The sequence below is a fragment of the Orycteropus afer genome, unplaced genomic scaffold (assembly GCF_000298275.1).
Source record: "Orycteropus afer afer isolate SDZICR_OR568_19922 unplaced genomic scaffold, OryAfe1.0 scaffold00571, whole genome shotgun sequence".
Lineage (NCBI taxonomy): Eukaryota > Metazoa > Chordata > Mammalia > Tubulidentata > Orycteropodidae > Orycteropus > Orycteropus afer.
Genome location: NW_006922158.1, coordinates 923,818 through 946,408, shown reverse-complemented (window position 1 = coordinate 946,408; position 22,591 = coordinate 923,818). Strand labels below are relative to the sequence as shown.

At 43.0% G+C, this 22,591-nt stretch overlaps 1 protein-coding gene across 1 annotated transcript in view; it reads left to right on the top strand.

Annotated features, from left to right (window-relative positions):
• Positions 1 to 18,907, top strand: part of ARHGEF6 (Rac/Cdc42 guanine nucleotide exchange factor 6) — a 122,072-nt gene extending 103,165 nt beyond the window's left edge. Inside the window, exons 12-22 of the mRNA XM_007956006.2 lie at positions 638 to 784; positions 3,263 to 3,349; positions 5,060 to 5,138; positions 6,244 to 6,386; positions 7,469 to 7,594; positions 9,148 to 9,168; positions 10,300 to 10,393; positions 11,706 to 11,795; positions 14,765 to 14,864; positions 16,924 to 16,978; positions 18,767 to 18,907. Of these exons, the coding sequence (XP_007954197.1) occupies positions 638 to 784; positions 3,263 to 3,349; positions 5,060 to 5,138; positions 6,244 to 6,386; positions 7,469 to 7,594; positions 9,148 to 9,168; positions 10,300 to 10,393; positions 11,706 to 11,795; positions 14,765 to 14,864; positions 16,924 to 16,978; positions 18,767 to 18,907 (1,083 nt within the window). The remainder of the gene's footprint in view (positions 1 to 637; positions 785 to 3,262; positions 3,350 to 5,059; positions 5,139 to 6,243; positions 6,387 to 7,468; positions 7,595 to 9,147; positions 9,169 to 10,299; positions 10,394 to 11,705; positions 11,796 to 14,764; positions 14,865 to 16,923; positions 16,979 to 18,766) is intronic.
• The last annotated feature ends 3,684 nt before the right edge of the window (positions 18,908 to 22,591 follow it).

The window sequence follows — 22,591 nt, the reverse complement described above, 5'->3', positions numbered from 1 at the left end:
TTATTCATACCTCACAAAGTGTTGGCAAACTGTAAATTAATGACTTCTTGGTTCATATTTTCAGTTTGTTGTGAAATTCTGTTGCATTATAAGATTGATTTGATTCACTGTGACACAGGAATTTCGTTTCCTTTTCCTTTTTTTTTTTTTGGTAGAACTATTAGAGTTCATTTTTGGTTTTTATCATTCTCAAGTGTTGCTGGGTTGGAGGCTGAGCATCCTGTAGAAACATCCAATTGCTTTTTTGCTAAAGCATACGTATTCCAAGACAGACAAGGTGGAGAGGAGCTGGCCGGCACCCACCGATTGCTCTCCTGGCTCCAATTGATGTGATTCTGCTACTTGTCTTCCCCTACTCCTTGCAGGGAGGGAGAAACAAGCCCCTCCTCTCACTGGATCTTGAGACTTTGGAAAATAAAAAGTAGCTCTTCCCCACAAACTACCGGGGACTCCAGGCTAGAGATTTGGGGGAGTGTGTCTTTTTGAGTGTCAGGAATAGGACTGGCCATAGCATGCATGGTGGAGAGGAGGGACTCAGTTGGAATCTGAGAACCAGAAGCCACATCTTGCTTTGATCTTGTTTTCGGTCTGTCTCATAAGCATTCTCATTCCATTATGTTCTGCTTTGCTTCTGCAGGGACAGTGCCAAGATCTGAGGAAGAGAAAACAGTTGGAGTTGCAGATACTTTCTGAACCTATTCAGGCATGGGAAGGGGAGGATATTAAAACCTTGGGAAATGTGATTTTTATGTCACAAGTAATGGTGCAGTACGGAGCATGTGAGGTACAGTGTTTCAATCGCAACACCATCTCTTCCCTCTTCCATTGTCCATATTTTTCTCCCTTTATTTGTTCTTCCATCAAGGTCAAATGCTAGAGCATGCAAGTCAGAAACTGAGCACCACCTACTTTTTACCCAACACTCTGCTGGGTGCTGTGGGAGGTAGATAGGAGGAAAGAACAGGCAATGATTCTTGCCTTCAAACAACTCATTGAAAGAGAATTAAAACACAAGTTCCCGCTAGAAAACAAATCAAAATAGTCAATGCCAGATTGTCTCAACAATAGATTCCACAGACGTTCAGAGAAGGGAGCAATCAAGAAGAAGACTTCATGGAAATAGGACTTGAGGAGGCCCATGAGGAGAAAAGGAGAGGGTTTTGTAAGGTAGAAGCCTTCTTACCTCAGGAGAGAGCAGGAACATGGCTGTTCTGCAGGGCAGTGAAGAAGGCAGCCTGTGGAGCAGAGGAAGCCTGTTGGACACAGTGAAGAAAAGGCTGGTTGAGTCTGAGGTTGTGGAGAACCATGGACATCAAGCAAGAGCAGTTCCGACTGATGCAGCAGGCTGTCAGAAAGCGTTAAAGATTCCCGAGTTGTAGATAAACAAGGAGCGTTTATGACACTTGATCTGACAACTGTATATGTCAGGTAGACTGGAGAGGATGTGACTAGAGACAGAAAGGGCAGCTGGAATGGGAAGTGATAAGTAACCCCAACAAGGGTGGTGGCAGAGAGAAATGGAACCTAAGGGGCAAGTCCAAGACACATTTAGAAGGGCAGGTCAACAGAAAGTGGTGACCCTTGGGCTAGATTTTTAGACCTGTTAACTGTCAAGTGCCTGTACAGGTCCAGGTAGAGACATTGTGTGGGCAGCTGTTAAACTGGCATGGAAATGTGGATAAGAGGTCAGGGTTAGAGTCAGAGCTTTGGAAGTCACCGCCATCTGAAGGAGCAGACATCCAGAGAGAAGAACAGGGGGCTGAAGGTGGGTTATTTCTTTTAGGAAGAAGGCAGGGGGAGAGGGCGAAGGTTGGCTGCATCACCTGGTATGATTTTTTGGATGTTAGAATGGTCTTCCATTTCCCAAAACATCTTCCTGTGCTCCCTGACATCTGTGTCAGAGATTCATTACTTTGAGTTAATAAAACACTTTCATTTAAAATACAGCTATTCTAGGGAAGGTTCATATAGAGAGTTGATCTATTAGTTATTCACAACCCTAGGTTAAACCTGTTGGGTGAAGGGAGCAGGAATCAGTGCTAGGAAAAAAAAAAAGAGGTATAGAGAAGAACCAGGGGATTGTGGGGTCATGGAAATTCCATGCAGAGCACTTGAAGGTGATCAGCATGCTAGTGATGCAAAAGGTCAAAGAGCATGAAGACCAAGAAGAAGCCATTGGATTTTGCTACAAGGCAGTTATTGATAACTCTGAGAGAACAGCAGGGGTGGTTATGGAGGATATCAATGGGGAAGAAATGAAGGCAGCAAGTAATCTGGCAATAAAATTTCAAGATAGGGGAGGGTGTCTAGGGAGCCACAGAGTCAAGAGAAGACCTGTTAGGACAGGAGATGTACAAATGTTCAAGGCAAAAGAGGCAAAGCTAGTAGTCACACGGGCCAGGTTGCTCTTCTCAAATGAGTGGACGGAGATTGGGATGAACATAAGAATCATTGTATCGAAGACTGCTGACGGGGAAGACCAGATGTAATTTTTGCACCCAGTAATTGTGTAACAAAAGGAGCTCTGGTGGTGTAGTGGGTAAGGCATTTGGCTGCTAACCAGAAGGTTGGCGGTTCAAACCCACTAGATGCCCTGCAGGAGGAAGATGAGGCAATCTACTTTTATAAAGATGTACAGTGTTGGAATCCTAATGGGGGTTGCTATGAGTCGGAATCAACTCTATAGTAGTGAGTCTTTTTTTTTTTCCTGTATTGCATAACTTTATGTGGTGCAGAGAAGCCATCATGTGTAAAGTTTCCTTTAGTTAAAATATGTGAAAAAAATATTTACTTCTTTGTGTTTACCTGAGTACAATAATTATCTTGTTCTTAAAGGTTAAACATAATTTTATGAATAAGAATTTAACAAACATAGTATAATACATTTCCTATCACCTGAAAACCCCTCCATTTTGCTGCTTTTCAAATTAAGATCACATTTTTGTTTTGTGAGCCTAGAGCTTACTTTGTGTTCAGGACTAACATAACTCACTGGCTTTGGTTGAGACAGGGTTGCGTTAACTGTGATGGAAACAAGCATGATTATTTGTATGTATTGATTACGTACAGGCACGAAAGAGAGAAACTGTGGGTTTCTGTGCATTTCAAAGTTAAATCAAACTAGTCTTATGCTTTTTAAGAAAAAGATCACCACTCATGTTTTAGTTGATCATACAAGATCTTTACAAAACAGTGATCCCAGAAGTTCCTTAAAAAATGTCTAATATCTATTCTCCATGTAATGTTTTTCATTCCACTTCAGGAAAAAGAGGAGCGGTACCTCATGTTATTCTCAAACGTTTTGATAATGCTATCTGCAAGTCCTCGGATGAGTGGCTTTATCTATCAGGTTAGTAGATTTCATATAAAACAAATAACAGGACCCAGAATGGAAACAGGTTTTCATCCAAATGCACTATGGCATTAAAGGCTTTAGCCAGAAACTGGCAGAATGTTCTGGCCCTTCACTGTCATTAAACAGCTTATAAGAGCAGACCTGCCTTAGATCAGAGACCTCTGCATTTCTGTAATGAGTTTACCCTGAATACCCGCTGCTCTGGTGACAAGCTAAATTATGAATGTATGTTTGGAAACCTGGACACTCTGGTGACACAGTGGTTAAGCTCTTGGCTGTTAACTGGAAGGTCAACAATTGTAACTCACCAGCAGTTCTGCAGGAGAAAAGACCTGGCAATGTGCTCCCATAAAGATGACCAAAACTCAAAAAACCAAACCCACTGCCATCCAGTCAGGTCTGACTCACAGCAACCGCCATTGGGTTTCCGAGGTGGTAAATCTTTACGGAAGTAGATTGTCCCATCTTCCTTCTGCAGAGTGGCTGGTGGGTGTGAACCAATAACCTTCTGGCTAGCAGTCAAGTGACTTAGGTAGGCACTGTGCCACCAGAGCTCCCCACATAAAGAGTACAGCCCTAAAAACCCTATGGGGGCAGTTCTACTCTGACCGGTAGAGTCTCTACGTGTTGGAATTGACTGGACGGCAACAAGTAATCAAAATCTACAACTAGATAGGTTCGCAGCAACATTTTACAGGCCCATGTCTTTATTGCTGAGAGAATCTAAAGCTGGGACCTGTTGCTATGGTTGCCTTATTACGGTTACGTCATTTGATTAGGTTTTCGAAAATGCAGGACATGAACCTCCTTAGGAAATGAAACCTCCTTTGGCTCCCAAATATAGAGTTTTATTATAAGTTGCCTATACTGTTGCCTGAGGTGGTGCAGTGGTAAAGTGCTTAGTTAGTGGCTGCTAACCGAAAGGTCGGTGGCTTGAACCCCTGCTCTGTTTTGCGGGAGAAGGATGAGGCAGTCTGCTTCTGTAAAGATTTACAGCCTTGGAAACCCTCTGGGGCAGTTTTACTTTGTTCTACAAGGTCGCTATGAGTCAGAATCGATTCAATAGCAATGGGTTTGGTTTATTTATTTATTTATTTTGCTGTTGTTTATTTATACTGTTGCCCATTATATCTTGGCCTGTTGTGGTTGTGTGCCATCAAGTGGATTCCAACTCATACTGACACTATATGTCAGAGTCAAACTGCCCCACAGGGTTTCCTAGATGGTAATCTTTATGGGAGCAGGTCACCAGCTCTTTTCTCCCACCTAGCAATGATTATTTTTCATAAAACTTGAAACTTTATTTTGTTTACTGATTCTCATGCCATGTGTTCAAACAGTTTAAGGTGCACAGGCAAAGCACAACCCACAGTTTTCCTTTGCTTCCCCCCCCCCAAATTTCCGTAAATACGTTTGTCACAAACACTTGCCATTGCAACATTCTTTATGGGTGCAATTTAACAGTGATTGTATTCATCATGCTGTGCTCCCATTGCCATCATCTGTTTCCTCCTTTTTCCATCACCCTTCACAGAAGCTCAGTCTGATTAAAATTTAGAGCAGGAAACATTGCCTATTGACAAACCAAAGAAACCTTTCCAGCCATAATTCAGCAGTGATTTCTGAGAGGGTTGGAAAATCTGATCAAAATAAGCAGAGACCTGCACAACCACAGAATTAATGGTAGTTCTCTTTCTCTGGTAGGGAAAAGTACTGATCGCAGGAATGGTGGTGACAAGACTAGATGAAATTGAAGGGAATGACTACACATTTGAAATCACAGGTGGGCAATTTTCTCTTTTTCATGTAGCTACTTCAAATCCTTTTTGGAATGAAGTGGGGATTAAATAAATAAGTGCTATTATTTTCTATCATGTAGTCCATGGGCAAGTTTCACATGGGCATAGCAAAGTCTGTTCCATTTCTTACAATAATTAGGGTACAGAGAAGTCTTCTGGTCCTTCAAAAGCCTCAGCTCTGCCATTAGTTCCAATCTTCTCTTGCATAAGAGCTACTTGTTGAAGCTAAGAAATAACAAAATGGTCTGACGTAAATGCAATTTTCTTTCTCTTCTGTCCTCTCTTCCCTGGTGGCAGAGAAACAAAAGATGTGGACTTTTATTAGCAATTTCATCAGCCTAGGAATTAGCAAGATTTAGTTGTGCTTCTCAAAAGGGCTGAAGAGCCAGGAAACTTTCTCCACAAATTGAGCAAAATGGCAGCCATTGCTGATGCTCCCTGGCTTTGGGGCGTATTATCCCTTTGGCCAGGCCTGTGTGCCTTATTTGTAATGGCTGCCCCTTTTTGCACTGACATGTCATAATGGCTAGGACTGGAATAACAGACCCAGACCTTCCCCTCTTTTCTTTCCCAATAGACTAAGAGTTGGTGTTTGCCCAATGATTGGAACCAATCCTAATTTGATCTTGTTCCAACTTTGGTACTGGGGGAAGCAGTATAATATTCTCATTATGAACTAATTGGACTATGTATACAGAGGACATACTTATATTTTTGGCTCGTGGGTCTATCTATTTATATGAAGTCTTATACTACTTCTAAAATTCTGTAAGCAGTGCAAATCAAGGAGAGTTTTTTACATAAAATATGACTATTTATTTCTTTGCTTTATTATCACAGCTTAGTTGTTCCTGATATATAAGATTAAATAGGGTCACCCCTTAGATCTACCACTCATCTGTCAGTTGGTGGCTTGTGTGTTGCTGTGATGGTGAAAGCTATGGCTCTGGTATTTCAAGTACTAGCAGGGTCACCCAGGGTGGACAGGTTTCAGCAGAGCTTCCAGACTAAGACAGACTAAGAGGCAAGCTCAAGGCTCAAGGCTCTCCTTGCTTTTCGTTTCCCAATGCCCATCATCTGGTGATGCAGGTAACCTGACCGAGAGAGTTGTGATCCATTGCAACAACAGTCAGGACTTCCAGGAGTGGCTGGAGCAGCTCTGCAGAATGACTCGAGGACCTGCCTCTTGCGGTTCGTTATCCAAAACCTCGTCATCGTGCAGTGCTCATTCCGTAAGTAGTCCATTCGTCCTGCCCAGGGATCACTGAGTCTTTTGTCACATCCTGCCTGCTGAAGACTTACAAGAAGCAGGGAGCATGTCTGTAGTCTCTGGGTCATTTATAATATTTCTAGATTTTGAAGTACAGTTAAACCTCACTAATTCAGATTTCTTGTTGTGAAGGCCTGTGAAAATTAGTGAAAAATTTTACTTAGAGGTATGTAGTTTCGTTCAATCATATTGAGTTATTCCAACTAACTGCTAGTAAGTGTTTCTAACCAGCAGTCCTGCTAAGATGATTTAATGAGCCAGTAAGACTTCTTTTAATTAGCAACAGTTATTCTTGTATTAATGATATGCTCATTCTAAACAGTTTACTTTCATTAGCACTTCAACATCTCCATGTAATCTCATTTATGCTAACACATTTGCTCAGTAACCCTCTTCAAAGGTAAGCTTATAGCATTGCCTTCTTCTGAATTACCACAAATTTAGATCTCATGGGATTTGAATTGATGAGTGTTTACTGTACTTGCTGAATGAGGCAGAAGATATGCAGTGCTGTCTGTTAACACTCAGAACCTGTGATGCCAAAATTCTAGTTCTGAACACTGTGTGTTGTGGTGGGAAGAACATGGGCCTTGGCATCAGACCTGGGTTCAGATGTTGACTCGGCCAGTTACTCGCTAGTTACTTCACTTTGCCAAGTCTAAGGTTGTTCTGATGAAATAACCAGTCTAAGCACTGAATGGTGCTAAACACATAAGTGAATCCATTAAGAGGTTAACTGTTAGGCAACTATCCTGCCTTACAAAGGGGAAAAATACCTGACTTTAATGAAATTTCTGAAGAGAGAGAGGAGCATAGGATGTGGAGTTCATTTTATGCTGTTCCTTGGAGACCCAGTAATCTGTGACTGCAAATTGCCACTTCTCAAACTGGAGACTGGTTTTCCCATCTTTCTCTTTCTGTGGCTGGCTTGGTTGATCATACTAGGTCCAATGAAACGATGACGCTATTGCTGTTCTTTCACTGTGTGGCACCAGGTTGCGTTTAGATGGCAGATTGCCAACATCTCATCAGACATTTTCCCAGTCTTTTAGCTCTACTGGACAGCCCCGAGGACCCTTGGAGCCTCCTCAAATTATAAAACCGTGGAGTTTAAGTTGTCTACGACCTGCACCTCCACTTAGACCATCAGCAGCACTAGGTTATAAAGAGGTAACTTTGCTACATGTGGTATAAAATGCTTCTGACAAGCTAATTTCATAGCTTATTACAAATAGTTCTGTGGGAATGTGCTAGAATTTCTGCAAGGTGATACATGCCAATCAATCTTGGATTGCTAGACCCAGTGATTTTTATTGGTTAATTTTCCATTCCCCGCATTGTTCACCTACAAATATTTGTTGGACATCCACAGGGTTTGTGTGCACCCCCTGAGTTGCCCGGTGTCCTCCCACAGTGCCTCTGGCTTTCCTTTATAATGATTATGATAATTTTATAAATTATCAGTGATGTGCACACGTCTCCAACAAGAGCCACTTCATTCCAGTGAACTTTCCAACTGAGCAGATATCCAATGCTGCATTTTCAATCACTGTGATCTTTTAAGCCAAATGAATAAAGTGTCAATGGAATCAAGTCATGAGTTAGAACTCTGAAAGTGATATTTGTTGCACTTGGAGAAGGTAAATAATTTAATGAAAGGAATGTCTTTTTACAAAAGACTTTTCAGAGCCAACCTGAGAGAAGGACGTTGGATAGTTGGATAGTGCAGGCTTTTAAGTTTGTTTTTTCCCTAGGTTGTAGTCAGGAAATGTCAATCACGCTTTCCGTAACCGAGTGGAGTGTTACCTTTTCCATCCCGGCAGTGGTTTCTTTTCCCTCACCTGGGTCTAGTTGTTTCAGATATCAGAAAGAGGCTCCTTTATTAGTAACTGTTTTTCAAAAAAGTTTTGTTGATTGGAGATTACCTTGGTAACAGTTAAGAGATACAGTTTAGAATGACGGTGCAAAGGCAGCATGTATTTCTATATCAAATGCATATTTTGATGAGTGACCCAGACTTAGCTCCATTTAGACTTTGTTCTGGTTTAAAGCACCACGCTGCTGTTTGAATTCATTGTTGCCTCTAGCTCTTCGTGAAGTAAAAACTGGAAAATGTTTGGACACTGGAGGATTTGTTGATCCTTTCAAACCTGCCCGAGAGGAGATATAACCCTGAAGCTGAATCTTTATGATGTGTGCCTATACTCAGAATCTGACCAGGAAACAGTTCTGTCAATTTTCTTTGGAAATTGACCTGTAATTCCTGAAATCAGACCATTTTCTTCTTGGACTTCCTAAACTGAGAGTGACACCTCACAGTTCTCTGCCCCCCCCCTTTCCCCCATTGTGGCCATTTGATATCTGTGAGTTACTAAATTCAAATTAAGGTGAGCTGAAAGGGTAAAGTTGACTTAATCCTTCACGTAACTAATCTATTAAAACTAAGGCATGGTCACTTTGTGATTAATAGATTCTTCCTATGTGGCGTACATTTCAGTTATTTTCAGCATTTGTTATTCTGCACAGAACTGTAATTCCTTGGGCTCTTGCATGATGGTATTGCACCTGAAACTAATGTGGGGAATGTGGTGGTGTTCTTTCTGTGTAATTGATGATAACACTAACATTTCAAATGTTGTTTTAGAATGATTGATAAATGGATGGGGTCATATAATCATCAACCTCTCACACTCATCTTCTCTTTCTTTACATATTCACTTTAGAGGATGTCTTATATCTTAAAGGTAAGGGTAGAACAATATCTTTGCTTACAGTGACATCATAATGCTTATGCTGTAACCTTTGATGCTTATTTTGCCGCTTGTTATAATTGGTGGCTAAAATAGGAAGACGCCATTCTGACACGTAAGTACTTTGAAATGCAGGCTTTTGTGAAATAGATATAATGTCTTTAAAATGCCTATTTTCCTGCGTGCTTTTTTGAGCTATTGTTCCTGTTATTTATGTGATATGTGAGCTTTCCATGTCTGTCTGTTTTCAAGTCTAAGTGGATTACTGTGGCTAAGTGGAAGAAATGAAATTCCTTGTTTCACACCTTTTTAAAGTGCTAATTGTTATCCCCGCACCACGTATATCCATTGCATGAGATGTTGGGATAACAAGATGAAGTCTAAGCTCCTCACTTATTTATTTGGATATTGATAGTAAGCACTTTGGTAGATCTGCTGGCAAAAGCAAATTCAAAAGAATCCATATCTCTTTGTCTACTAATTAAAATTACTTTGTGTATGCATATTTAAGCCTGGCTGTAGATGTGTGACTCCTAATCTAAGTTTGTTTACTAGGAAATTCTTCATCTGGCTCGTCTCTCTGACTTGGGAAAATTATTTAGTCTCTCTGCCCTAATTTTCCTGTCTGACAAATGGAAAGCACGTCCTTCTTTGTGGGACTGTTGCTAAGGAAGAATTATTGACATGCTTTTGAAGCGTTTTGAAAAGTTACATATACTGTATTAATAGTTACTCTTCTTATTTAATGCCTTTAAGACTGCATCAGTGGGGAGCATGAACCCAGTTTGGTGAACTGTTCTTTCTCTAGGGTTGACATTCATTTTCTCTGCAGATGGTACCCTAAAGACATTTGGCCTCTGCCAGAATCTGCCCTATCTTCAGTAGGCATGCTCCATTCTGATTCCCACCCCAGGGCACTTGAGAGGATAATGTCATTCCTTCTGGTTTATTTAACCTTCTAGAGTTTATTGGAGCCATGCTTACTGTGTATAACATTAAATTTTGATGCATTCATAACTGAGATGATTAAAATAAGAAAGAGATGTTCTATTTAAGTTCATTTGCTCCTTTTAATATTGTTTTTGGGGAGAATTTTAATTCATCAAGAAATCTCTGTCCTTACAGGAGTCTAGTAAAAGTCCCAAAACGATGAAGAAGTTTCTTCATAAAAGAAAGACAGAAAGAAAACCATCTGAGGAGGAATATGTGATCAGGAAAAGTATGTGTTTTGTCCTATCTGAAGGTTAATTACGGATGAACTAATGAGATTTTTTTTTTTTTTTTTTAAGCAGATGATTAAAGCAATTTGTTCTTGGCATCATCTGTTACTTAAAAATAAATGGGAAGGTTTGGTCAACTCTAAGCCTTTGAATGGGAGCTCTGGTAGCGTAGTGCCTAAGGCACTTGACTGCTAACCAGAAGGCTGGTGGTTCAAACCCACCAGCCACTCCTTGGAAGGAAGAGGGGGCAATCTACTTCCGTAGTGATACCACCTCAGAAACTCAAGGAGGGGTCACTATGAGTCAGGTCTGACTCGATGGCAAATAACAACAAGCCTCTGAATAAGCTGATAAGCTACCTCCTGCTGCACTTCATGTCATCTTAGGCAGATACCATCTGTGTCATTTTCATGTTGAATATTTTTCTCTGCTTGGTTCTAAAACTACTGAAGGGACCCATTTGCATTTTTCCCTCTTTCTTTCCGATGCCTGAGATAATTTCCTATATAGAGATAGAGTTGGTAGACCTGAAGGCTGAGATCTTTCTGGACATCTAATCCTCAAAGACATTCTCAGTTAGCCAAGGACTCAGCCTGCTGGTGTCTAGAAACATGGCTGAATTTAGGGATGGGTTGTGAGTCAGTCAGCCTGTCAATAGTAGCTCCTTGGCTAGAAGGCTGTGAACAAGGTACTTTGGGGCACATGTTAAGGAGTAAATGATGGCTCACAGAGAGGTGACAGAACTTGTATATATCTGTTGGAGGTAAAGTTTGGATCAATCTTTGCTTGACTCTAACTTCTCCACCCCCCACGCCTCACCCACATGTGGATGTGCATGTAACTGTGTGAGCCGAACGCTACCCTTTGGTCATTTCAAGACTAAGTTGGGAGGGAAGGAGGGAGAAGGGTGAAACGGTGACTGGGCTGGCTGCTTGGAAAATGGGTGGAGTTAGTGGAGGGAACCCTTCCTAGAGAAGGTGACCTTGAACTGTAAAGGAGAGGAAGGATGTGGTGTATCAGAGCAGAAGTGAAGCCAGCACCGAGCTCAGTGCTGCCGTTGTGACCTCCAAGAGGCAGCCGGCAGGACTCCCAATCTGGAGCTCGGGCCTGCAGGAGCTGACTCACGGGGGCTCACCCCAGTGGTCTTGGGGACTGCTGTCACTCTGGCTCTTCCATGAGGATTGGGTGGCTTTTGTCCTGCCTTTCAGAAACACCGTTGGTCAGAGCAGCCAGTCCCAGGGAATGGGGTGCGTTTGGAGGGTCAGGAGGCATATCTTTCTATGGAAAGTAATTATAAATTAATTTTGGCAGGTGCGGCTGCCCTGGAGGAGGACGCTCAGATTCTCAAAGTGATCGAAGCCTACTGTACCAGCGCCAGTTTCCAACAAGGTCACAGCTCGCGTGCCGCCAAGTAGATGCCCACCCGCAGCGGCCCTAGAGGGCAGAGTAGGACCACCCCATAATTCTACGAGGCTGCAGTCTTTCCCAGAGCACATTGCCATGTCTTTTCTCCCACAGAGCCCCTGGGTGGGTTCGAACTGGTGACCTTTAAGTTAGCAGCTGAGTAACCATTGTGCCACTAGGGCTCCAGAGCTCAAGTAGGCTCCCCCAAACTACTTTCTCTAATTAATGACGTTCCTTTTTAACTCCCCACTGCCTCGTAGAAAAAGAGAAAAGCAAGCCAGATGGGCTGCAGGCTGTGTAAAGCAGGCAGCTGTGTGCAAAGGAGCCATGCAGGACTGCATCTTTCAGATAAGGTGGTTTTGCTACCATGTGGTTTGTTTACCCACTGTTTCTTTTCACCCAGAGAGAAAGAGAGATACAAGAGTCAAAAAACTTGGAGGTGATAGAAATGAAAATAATTTTTTTTAAGTGATTTTCCTTTGAAGTACACAGATAGCTTCACCAGCACTAGTTAGGAATTAAAGAGCCCAGAGAGTTCCTGTGTCTGTGAACTGATGCTAATCTCTTTTTATGAGCTGATTTGGAAAGGAAGTCAAAATACTATCTCTGATCAGCTGCATATTTAAGAGAACAGTGCTTCACCATACTCAAGTTTCAAAGTTCTGAAAATCTGGAAATGTAGCTACTTAGCAGGGGTTGTTCAAAATGTATAGAATGTATCAGGGAGCTATTAGGTGAGGATATTTTCCTGAACAATTTTCAGGCTACAAACTGAAAGTGACATAATATTTTCTGATTCATCCTTGTGGAGTTTCAAAGCTGGGTCTTGTTCATTGTGTCTTTTGTCTTCCATTATTCTACACCCTCAGGGAAGGTACCTTTCGCGAGGGTTTTGCACCTGTATAAGAATCAGATAGTCCAGAATACTCTGTATTGGACAGCCAGTTACCAATCAGTTGAGTGCAGAAGGGATTTCTTAGTTGGGCTGCCTTGATGTATTCTTTCAAAGTAACACGGCTCCAAGTTTATCGTAAGGAGAACGTTCAATGTGAAAGTTGACCTGTTTGGCTGTGAAGAGGGGACTGGTAGATCTGCTTCACAGACAAAAAACCTGGCTGTGACTTGGAGCATGCCCAGCTCTGATGACAGGTTTCCAGGAGCCAGGAGAGGAAAGTGAAAGCAGTTTTCTAAAAAACGATAGTGAGAATTAGGGAAGAGACGGGGACAAGGAGACACTAGAAGAGGCATCCCTAACTCAAAGAAGGAGTCCCTGGGTAGTACAAATGGTTAACGTGCTCAGCTGCTATCGGAATGAAAGGTTGGCGGTTCGAGTCCACCCATGTGCCTGAGAAGAAAGGGTTGGTAATTTACTTCCAACAAATGAGCTACTGAAAACCCTGGGAACATGGTTCTGCTCTGACACACATGGAGTTGCTGCAAGTTGGAGTCAACTCAGTGGCAACTCTCTTTTTTTAAAAAACACAAACAAAATTTAACCTCATCTTCTCCCTCCATGACCTCTTTTCTTGTAGGTAGATTGACAAAGAGGCAGGTGTTCTGGCCTCAAGAGTCACAATTTTTTGCCTCTCCTCCCCCCTTGCCCACCACCGTGGACACATGGAAGGTGTCTAGCACAGTCCTTGGCACACAGCAGGGACTTTACCATCACAGTGACCTATTGACCTCTACCCCTCCCCAGTCATAAGTTCTGTTTCCTTAGAACTGTCAGTCTGTTACCCACTTAGTAAGCACCTAGGAACTGCTTGGCCCTGTGGAAGGCTGAGATGCATTTACCTCAGTGAAAGGGAGGTGAGTGAGTGAGAAAGCAGGGAGTGTAGACAACTCAGAAGGAACTTGGCTCTGAAGAGAGGAGGGCAGTAGCTCCAGGAGACCAAAGGTCAAGGGCCTTGAAACTTATTTGTGAGACCTGAGAGGAAGGCTCCAGCAGTAGCCAAGAGACGGGAGGTTCAGAAGAGCCATTTGGTAGGCCCCATGTAGCATAGTGCCTAAGGCACTTGACTGCTAACCAGAAGGCTGGTGGTTCAAACCCACCAGCCACTCCTCGGAAGGAAGGTTGGGCAATCTACTTCTGTAGTGATACCACCTCGGAAACCCAAGGAGGGGTCGCTATGAGTCGGGTCTGACTTGATGGCACATAACAACAACAACAATGTCTAGAGATCATCTGAGCATAGACTCAAGACATTTGCATCTTTGTTGCTGATGTGGTACTCCTCTAAGCCTGTGACTAACATGCCATCAGTCTTCACTGATGCCACCTTCCCCTATAGGACTGTGAAGAGAACAAGGGAGAGTCAGTGATGTTTCTGAGGCCCTCTAACCATGTGGTGTCTCCATGCAGTGCTACTCTCTACATAGATTCTACTAGAATCCCATAATGCCACAGCATAGACTGTGGTGATCCTGCTAACCAGTTGTCATGCAATCGATTCCAAGTCATGTAGACCTCTGTGTGTGAGAGCAGCACTGTGCCCCACAGGGTTTTCAGTGCCTATGATCCTACAGCAGGAGGTCTCCAGGCCTTTCTTCTGAGGTACCCCTGAGTAGACTCAAGGCTCCAACATTTCTGTTGGCAGCCGTGAGTTCAACCATTCACACCACTCAGAGACGCGGAAATCCCTGGTCAGCTCTTTGCTTTGGGAGAGGCAAAGCAGCAAAGGGCAGTGTCTTTGTTGAGGGCAAGTATCATCAGTGGCTCTTTCACACTATTTCTTTGAATACAAAATATTCTCCCCCACCCATGCATCAATGTCTTTGGACATTTATAATTTTTTGTGACAGGAAGATTCAGTCAGCAAATGTTGGGTGGCTGCCCTTGAGTGCGAAGTAGCACCATGTTGCCAACCGAGGCCCATCAGTAACATTAGTGGAGAGGTACTAACACCTATAAATGGACTCCACTATTAACTTTCCCCTCTCCTCCCTCTCACATCCCTTGTCTGTAGGTTCTCGTAAAGATTCTGTTCCACAAGTCTTACTCCCCGAGGAAGAGAAACTCATCATTGAAGAAACCAGAAGTAATGGCCAGACCATCATTGAAGAAAAGTGAGTAGAGCAGGCTAATCCTCTCATGGTTTGTCTGATGGCCCTTGTAAAGCTGGCACTGAAGGACAATCCTTTCCCATCGCTGACGGTGCAGTTGGTAGCCTTGGCAAGGCTACCTCCCACAAAGGAAAGGGAAAGGCAGAGGCAGAGGGTCTGGGACAGTTCACGATGGCTCCGTGTGGTGGTTGTTGTTGGAGCCAGCTGCCCTGTACAGCAAGGTGTTTCATGGCACATGAGAATACCAGTGCTCTGGACAGATTTAGGAGTCCCTGGGTGGCACTAGTGTTTAAGTGCTGGGCTATGAACCCAAAGGCCAGTGGTCCAGCTCACCCAGGGGTCCCTCGGAAGGAAGGCCTGGTAATCTGCTTCCGAAAGTTCTCAGCCATGGAAATCCTATAGAGCACAGTTCTACTCTGAAACACATGGGTTCACAGTGAGTCGCAACTGACTCCACAGAAACTGGTTTGGTTTTTTGAGTTTGGATGGATTTAGGAGTGGCCTGATTTCCCTGCTCAGAAGGCTGTCTCTTGCATTTATGGAGTTAGGCACAACATTCACTTACTTCACTGGGTTTAAAATCCTACAGCAATCTGGGAAGACATTACTCTTACCACTTTTACAGATGAGGAAACTGAGGTTCAGGGAAATTGTGTCTCTAGCCTACCTCTAAACAATAGTAAGTGTGACCTAATGGGGAAAAACCAGGTTAAGTACCTTATGGCTCATAAAATAAACATAAAGTAGCTAAATAATTCATTTGTTTAAACTTGAGTCATTTCTGAAGTCAAGCTTTGAATTTGCATAGAGCAGCATATTTCAAAGTGCTTGACATTGTCGATGTATTTTGATGTTTGATGTATGAAGTGATAGAGCATAAATGGTAAAGCACTGTGGCTCCGGAGAAGAACAGGTTCAACTCTCGGGTCAGCGACTCACAAGCAGCGTGACCTGAGACAAATTCCTTTGCTGCTGTGTGCCTCAGGTTCCTCATCTACTGAATGGGCATGATGATAATACAGGCGGGGTTGTTGTGAGGTTAAATGGAATGATGACTATAAAGGCTAGCATGTGGTGATCACTCAATAAATAATGACCATTATAGTAATAATTATTGTAGTTATATTAATTCCTATAACAGTTTTCTGAGGTTTTCAGGGGATGTGGTATTATCCTCATTTTACACGTAAAGAAACAGACCAAAGAGGATGACAAAGAAGCTGAGTATCCGAGGTTGAAGGACCTGTAAGTGGTAGAATCAGCCCTGGAACTCAGATCTCCGACCTCCCTGTTCAGGGAAAGAGCCAGAGAGGAAAAAGCTGTCCCACAACCCAGCTAGGGTGCTTTATCCTTTCCTTGGTTAATATGTGTACATTTCCACAGGAATCTTCTAGAAACAGTACTCCTGATTTTGTGTCACGTAGGGTCATGTAAAGGAGCACTGGTGGTGCAATGGTTAAGCGCTGGACTGCTAACCGAAAGGTTGGTAATTTGAACCCACAAGTGGCTCTGCAGGAGAAAGACCGGCAATGTGCTCTCGTAAGGATCCCAGCCTAGGAAACCCTATGGGGCAGTTCTACCATAGGGTTGCTATGAGTCAGAGTCAGCTCATCCACACGTAACAATAACAGTGTTCTGTGAGGTTAGATAGACGAGAAAGACAAGGCCGTAGCACAGACGCTACAGAATAGCCATGGCCTGTGTTACCTCTCACCATACGTTAAGTCATGTTCATTACCACCCTAGAGACAGAGAAACCAAGACCTTCTGACGGGCCCTGCCCTCTTTTTCATACTCTTCTGAGCTGGGAAGTGAGTGGCAAAGGAGGAAGGAAGAGTGGAAAAGGTGCAATGGCATGGTGTTTGAATGAGCATGTTGTTAGCCCATAAAGGCAAAGAACACAGGGACCATTTGGAGCTGTGTCCTTGCCAAGTAACTGTACGGATTAGCTAGAACGTCTGTAGCTCTTCAGAACCTGTACTCTTAGAAATACGCTTTCAATGTAAAGTAGGGCTTCTTTAGTGCCAGCAATTCATCTCTGACTTTCATCTTTATGTTCTAGGAGCCTCGTCGATACAGTTTATGCCTTGAAGGATGAAGTCAAAGAACTGAAGCAGGTAATCAAATATGAGAGTCATTCTCTCAGACCGTAGCATGGCCACTCCCTCTTCCTTGCCTCACACTGGTAGGTGCTGTCAGGAAAGGTCCGGAAGTAATGTGATGGGGCAGGGGTATTTCTCTTTTCCTTCTTTTTTCAAGCTGGGTTTTGTTGATTTTAAGCATGTGGCCTTAGGTTTCAATTTCTTTCTGAGGCAGTTTGAAATAGAGTCCCAAACTTAGTTACAACTTGCATTTTCCCATAACTTGTGGTTTGTGGGCTCCTCTGCAGATGGGATCAGTGCTCCATGATACACACTTTTCCCTGTGGATCATGGATCTGACAGATAACTTGAGTCTCAGTGTGTTTATGGCCTGACTGTACTTGGTGGTGGCAAGGTCAAGGATGAGTCGGAGGGGAGACAGACCAGAGACTGGAAGACCACTTAGCATCTGAAATACAAAACTAGGGTGAAATAAGATGTCCTGAACTGGGGTGGTGCCAATGAGGTTGTGGAGGAGAAATATGGATGTAAAGGAAGGCACAATGCAGAGTTAGAACCTATCAAAGAAGGTGATGTGATGTTGGGATTAAAAATGAATCAGGTCCATCAACAAATGAGTGGACAAACAAAACGTGGCCTATAATACACAATGGAATATTACTCATTAAAAAAAAAAAAAAAAAAAAAAAAACCCTACTGCCATCAAGTCGATTCCAACTCTCAGAGCGACCCCCTTTAGGTTTCCAAGGTGGTAAATCTTTATGGAAGTAGATTGCCCAGTCTTCCTTCTGCGGAGCAGCTCATGGGTTCAAACTGCCAGCCTTTTGGTTAGCATCTGAGTGCTTAACCACTGCACCACCAGAGATCCTTCAAAAAATATATATAGAAACCAAAAATTAATAATAGCAACTGCTAACCAGAAGACTGGTGGTTCAAACCCACCAGCCACTCCTCGGAAGGAAGATTGGCCAATCTGCTTCCATAGTGACACCATCTTGGAAACCCACAGAGGGGTTGATATGAGTCTGATCAGACTCCATGGCACTGAATTTGGTTTCTGGTTTGATTAGGGCTGGAAGAGAAGGGAAAAGGGGGAATTTATACTTAGGGGGCGTTGAGTTTATGTTATTTGTGGTAGGACAACTGACTGGGAAAAGGATAGCAAGAATAGTTGTACAGCTTGAAGAAAGCAATTAATGTCACTGAATTTTATATGTTGAATATGTTGAGTTCGCATATGTTTTGTTTTGTATATTTTTATCACAAACAAATAAATAGAAAGAAAGAATCTAGGGTTAAAGATGAAGTTTCTTACCAGGGTATCCAGTTTGATGTGGTGGTGCCCCTCATGGAGATCAGGAACCATGGGAGGAGAAGTGTGAGGTGAAGGGGGAGAGATTGAGTTCGTTTTAGGACATAATGAGTTTGAGGTGCTTGTAGCAAGTAGGAAGTTGAGGTTATGGGGCTGGTGTTCAGGAAATGAGGTCAGACCCCAAGACATTCAAGAGGCCCCTTGTTAGACCCTTGAGTTGAATGCCACTAAGTAAAGAGAGTGTTGAATGAGAGAGAGCTGGGACCAGAGCCTAGAGAATGCCAGTATTTCATAAAAGAAGATTGCAGAGGTGGTGGTCAAAAAAAAGGGAGGACAACCAGGAGACTATCTTGTCTTGGAAGCTGAGGGCGGGAAGTTTGAGGAAGGAATATGTATGTAGCCAGTGGTGAAGTCTATTGAGAGGGTGAGCAGGAGGGAAGCCTGTGAAGGGTCACTGTGTTTGGTAATTAATGAATCTTTTCGGACTGTAGGAGAATAAAAGAATGAAGCAATGCCTGGAAGAAGAATTGAAATCAAGAAGGGACCTAGAAAAGCTGGTCCGGAGGTTGCTGAAGCAAACGGATGAGTGTATTCGGGCTGAGTCCAGTAGCAAGACCTCGATTCTTCCATAACCGTCACTGTGCAGCTGGGCAGGGCATGCCTTCAGGGCATCTAGAAATGCACAGCTGATTGATTTGACTCAGTTTGTTCATGTCTTTGGTTTTTATTTTGTGTTTAAGTCTCTCTCTGTCTCCTTTTCCTCTTCCTCCCTCCCTCCTTCCCTCCTCCCTCCACCCCGCATTTCTTTCTCGGTATGTGTGTGTGAGATATCTTTGCTTGAGTGTTCATTGTTGTTTGGTTATTAGTTGGTTGTTTTGTTTTTAAACAAGGGAAAAAGCAAGAGGTAGTGGTGGAAGTCTTCCCAGTGTCTTTTCCATTCAATAAGAAAAAGAAAGCTAATGCAAGCCAATGACTTCAAATGGGCTTCAGATGGCCTTCAATTTACAGTGCCTCTGCAAAACCATTGTCCTCAGGTCACTCTTGTTGGGCTCAGCTGCTGTCCCAAAGTGGCTGGCCATGGTTAGTTAAGTGTGGACCCAACTTCTCCCCAAAAGCTTTCCTGTACCTGGAAGCCCCTCAGTACCTAATGTGCCAAAGGCAAGGCATCCTGGGCTATGACTAAAGTAGAATGAAAGACAAACACAATCGCCTGAATGACCCTGCTGCCCTTCCCTAGCCCATCATGTGCCACCCCTCAGTGCACACCTTTTTTTTTTTCCCTTGGATTGCTGCCTTGTGTTGTCTGTAAGAGTGAGAAAACAACAGTTCCCTTATACCTTTTTGGTTGGTTTACATTTTAACTTAGTGAGGTGGAAGCTCTGACCTTCCATGCCAACACCAAATCCATTAGCAAGTCACACTGAATGGTCCTCCTCTCAGCAGCAGAGTTGACCACCTCTTCCTATTGCATGATGGGCTTTTTTCTTAGCCGTTTGAGTAGTGTGTACGTTTTGTACTTCCCACTGCTGTTAGCCAAGCAGTGTATAAACCTAGTATGTGTGTGTTTGGCTCTTAAAAATGTAGTTAGACTATGAAAAGTGCTTTCTCTACATTGCACATTCAAACTGTGACGTTTCGTCCTTCAAAACAATCTGCATTGAAAAGATCTTGTGCCCTAGTAGACAGCTTTCATTCACTATATTGCTTTCCCATATACACTGTGAGTTGTAATATTCGTTGGCCTTTTGAGTAGGATGCTAAGCATTATTGAAGAAGCGTGCCCGTGATCCAGTTGATATATCCAGAAGGAAAGGGCCCCTCTGATAGCTGGGTGCTGGTCACTAGTGGAGCTGATTATACAGAGCTGGTTCACTCAAGTTGCTCATCGAATCAGCAGCAACTCTGTAAGCCTCCCAGAAATCAGTACCGTGAAAAATCAGGCTTCAAAGAGAGTCACAGAGGGTGGCATGCATCCAAATTCAACCCAATTGAGAGTCTACCCCAGGTTCTAGGACAGAGCAGACTCTCTTGTCCCTAAAGACAGGTGATATGTGGCCAGATGGGGAAGATTACTGGAAAGAGAGGCAAAGGACCAATGGACTGATCTGATCAAAGTTGTCTTCCCGGTACATTTGATGGGTACTTGCAAATCTGGATTTTGCAAATGTTGTTTAGAAAGCAAACTTAAAGCTTGAAAGTCCCAGCTTACTGAAGGAGCCCTTTTTATTTCTGATACTGAGGGTCTCAAGGTCCCATAGCTACAAGGTATGGGGCTGTTGTCTGCTGGGTGCACAGTACAAATGACACATCCACAGGAAGTGAACTATTCCTGCGGTCTGATATCAGCTAACCACACCCAGATGTCTTTGGAAACTGAAGAGTGAAAAAGGTTTCTAGGAATGGCCATTGTTCTGTTTTTCAGCACAGCGGTTTAGATGTGACACCCGTCACCTTAAAATTAAAACTGTCAACAACTCATATCTTAGAATCTGCCCGGTCTGCAGTTGGTCAACAGCTTTGCAATAAATGCACCAACTATATCCATAGGAAACCTTTTTGTGATTACAAAAGACTTTAGTTGATAAGGTGTAGGATTGCTTCAAATAGTGAAAGGTCTTTCTTTGAAACTGATGTGTACATATGCATGTGTTGGACTTCACCTTCCTGCTGGGAGTCTCTTGGTACAGAGTGGTGTCCCACGCTCACACACTAAACAATAATATAAAGGAAATTGAAGCCATGTTAACCTGAGAGCAGTGTCTCCATGATTGTGTTGTTTACAATACTCTGTCAATGGGTTTCTGTTACCTTGTAATTGAACTGCTGCCCTTAAAAGCCTTTCAGTTCCTCTTCTGTCATGCCCCTTCTTACACAAGCTCAATTTTTTCTAACTCGTTTTTATTTTGAAGACTTTTAAAATGGACATTTTCAATAAATGAGAATAACAATGCTTTATAAAATAAGTCCTTTGTTGTTTTTTTTTCCTCTGCTACCTGGTATGCAGAGAGATTTCTTGTGTCGGTTCAGCTTCCCTCCCCCATTTCCCTCCTTAGCTCGTCGACTTTCTTAGGTTCTTCTACCTTTTTTATTTGGGAAGATGACATATGCTCCCTAATTTACAGAGAAAATAGATGCCATCGGACAGGCCCTTCCTTAACTTCTCTACCCCTCTTGACTTCTGACTCCAACCTATAAACTGTTTGTACCCCTTCTGACCACTGTTCTTCCAATATTAGAGAAAGATGTATCTGTTTTCCTGTAAAACTTATGCCTTGGTTTTTAGTTTTGCCCCCATCCCTCTATAACTTTCAGGATTTTGTCAATCAGTGATATCTGATATTTTGACCACAATTGGAATAATGATTCAGTGGTTAAAAAAAAAAAACAAAAAAAAAACTCACTGCCATCAAGTGGATTAGACTCATAGTGACCCCTCCTTGGGTTTCCGAGGCAGTATCTCTATGAAAATAGACTGCCCAATCTTCCTTCTGAGGAGGAGTGGTTGGTGGATTTGAACCACTAGCCTTCTGGTTAGCAGTCAAATGCCTTAGGCACTATGCCACCAGAGATTCAATGGTTAGGATGATGAAAATTTGCTCCAGCTATAGATAGAAGAACTGGATGTTGTCTGTTGCTACTCAGCATCTATTCATACCCCTTTCACATTTCCCCCCTGGAGAGTTAAAATATACATTTCCCAGACTCCCTTGAAGCTAGAATTCCGTATACAGTGTAGGCTTTTGTACATTTTCAATTCTGACAATGACATGCACCTGAACGAGGTTTGGAAGGCTTAAGTCGGGCAGAGGCTATCTTCCTGGGGCTTGGTGGCTGGAAGGCAGGTTCCAAAGAGGTGTTTGTGGAATCTGTATTCCAAGTTCCTGTGTTTCACATCATAGCTTTGTGACTGAGGGGCTGTAGTTGCATCAGTGGTAGGAGAACAGCAGCAGGAGTTTCCTGATACCAGGATCACAACTACAGTGAGATGCCCTTGAAGCCAATAGTCCAGTGGCAGCCCCCTCACTTCCATTTCTCCAGCTTAAGATACCTTCAGTGGTTTCTGTTTCCTGCCCTGAACAAATAAATAGAGCATTCCATCTCCTGTGGGCTAGATACTGCACTAAGTGGTTTACCTGGTTAAGCTCATGTAACCCTCACAGTAACTCTACAAGGTATGCACTGTTGTTAGTTCCAGTTTACAAATGCACAGAAGCACAGAAATGGTAAACAACATGTGAGTAAGTGAGGGAGCCAGAATTTAAACCCCTGGCCTGTCTGTCTCTAGGATCCATGTTTTTTCTACCACACTCCCTTCT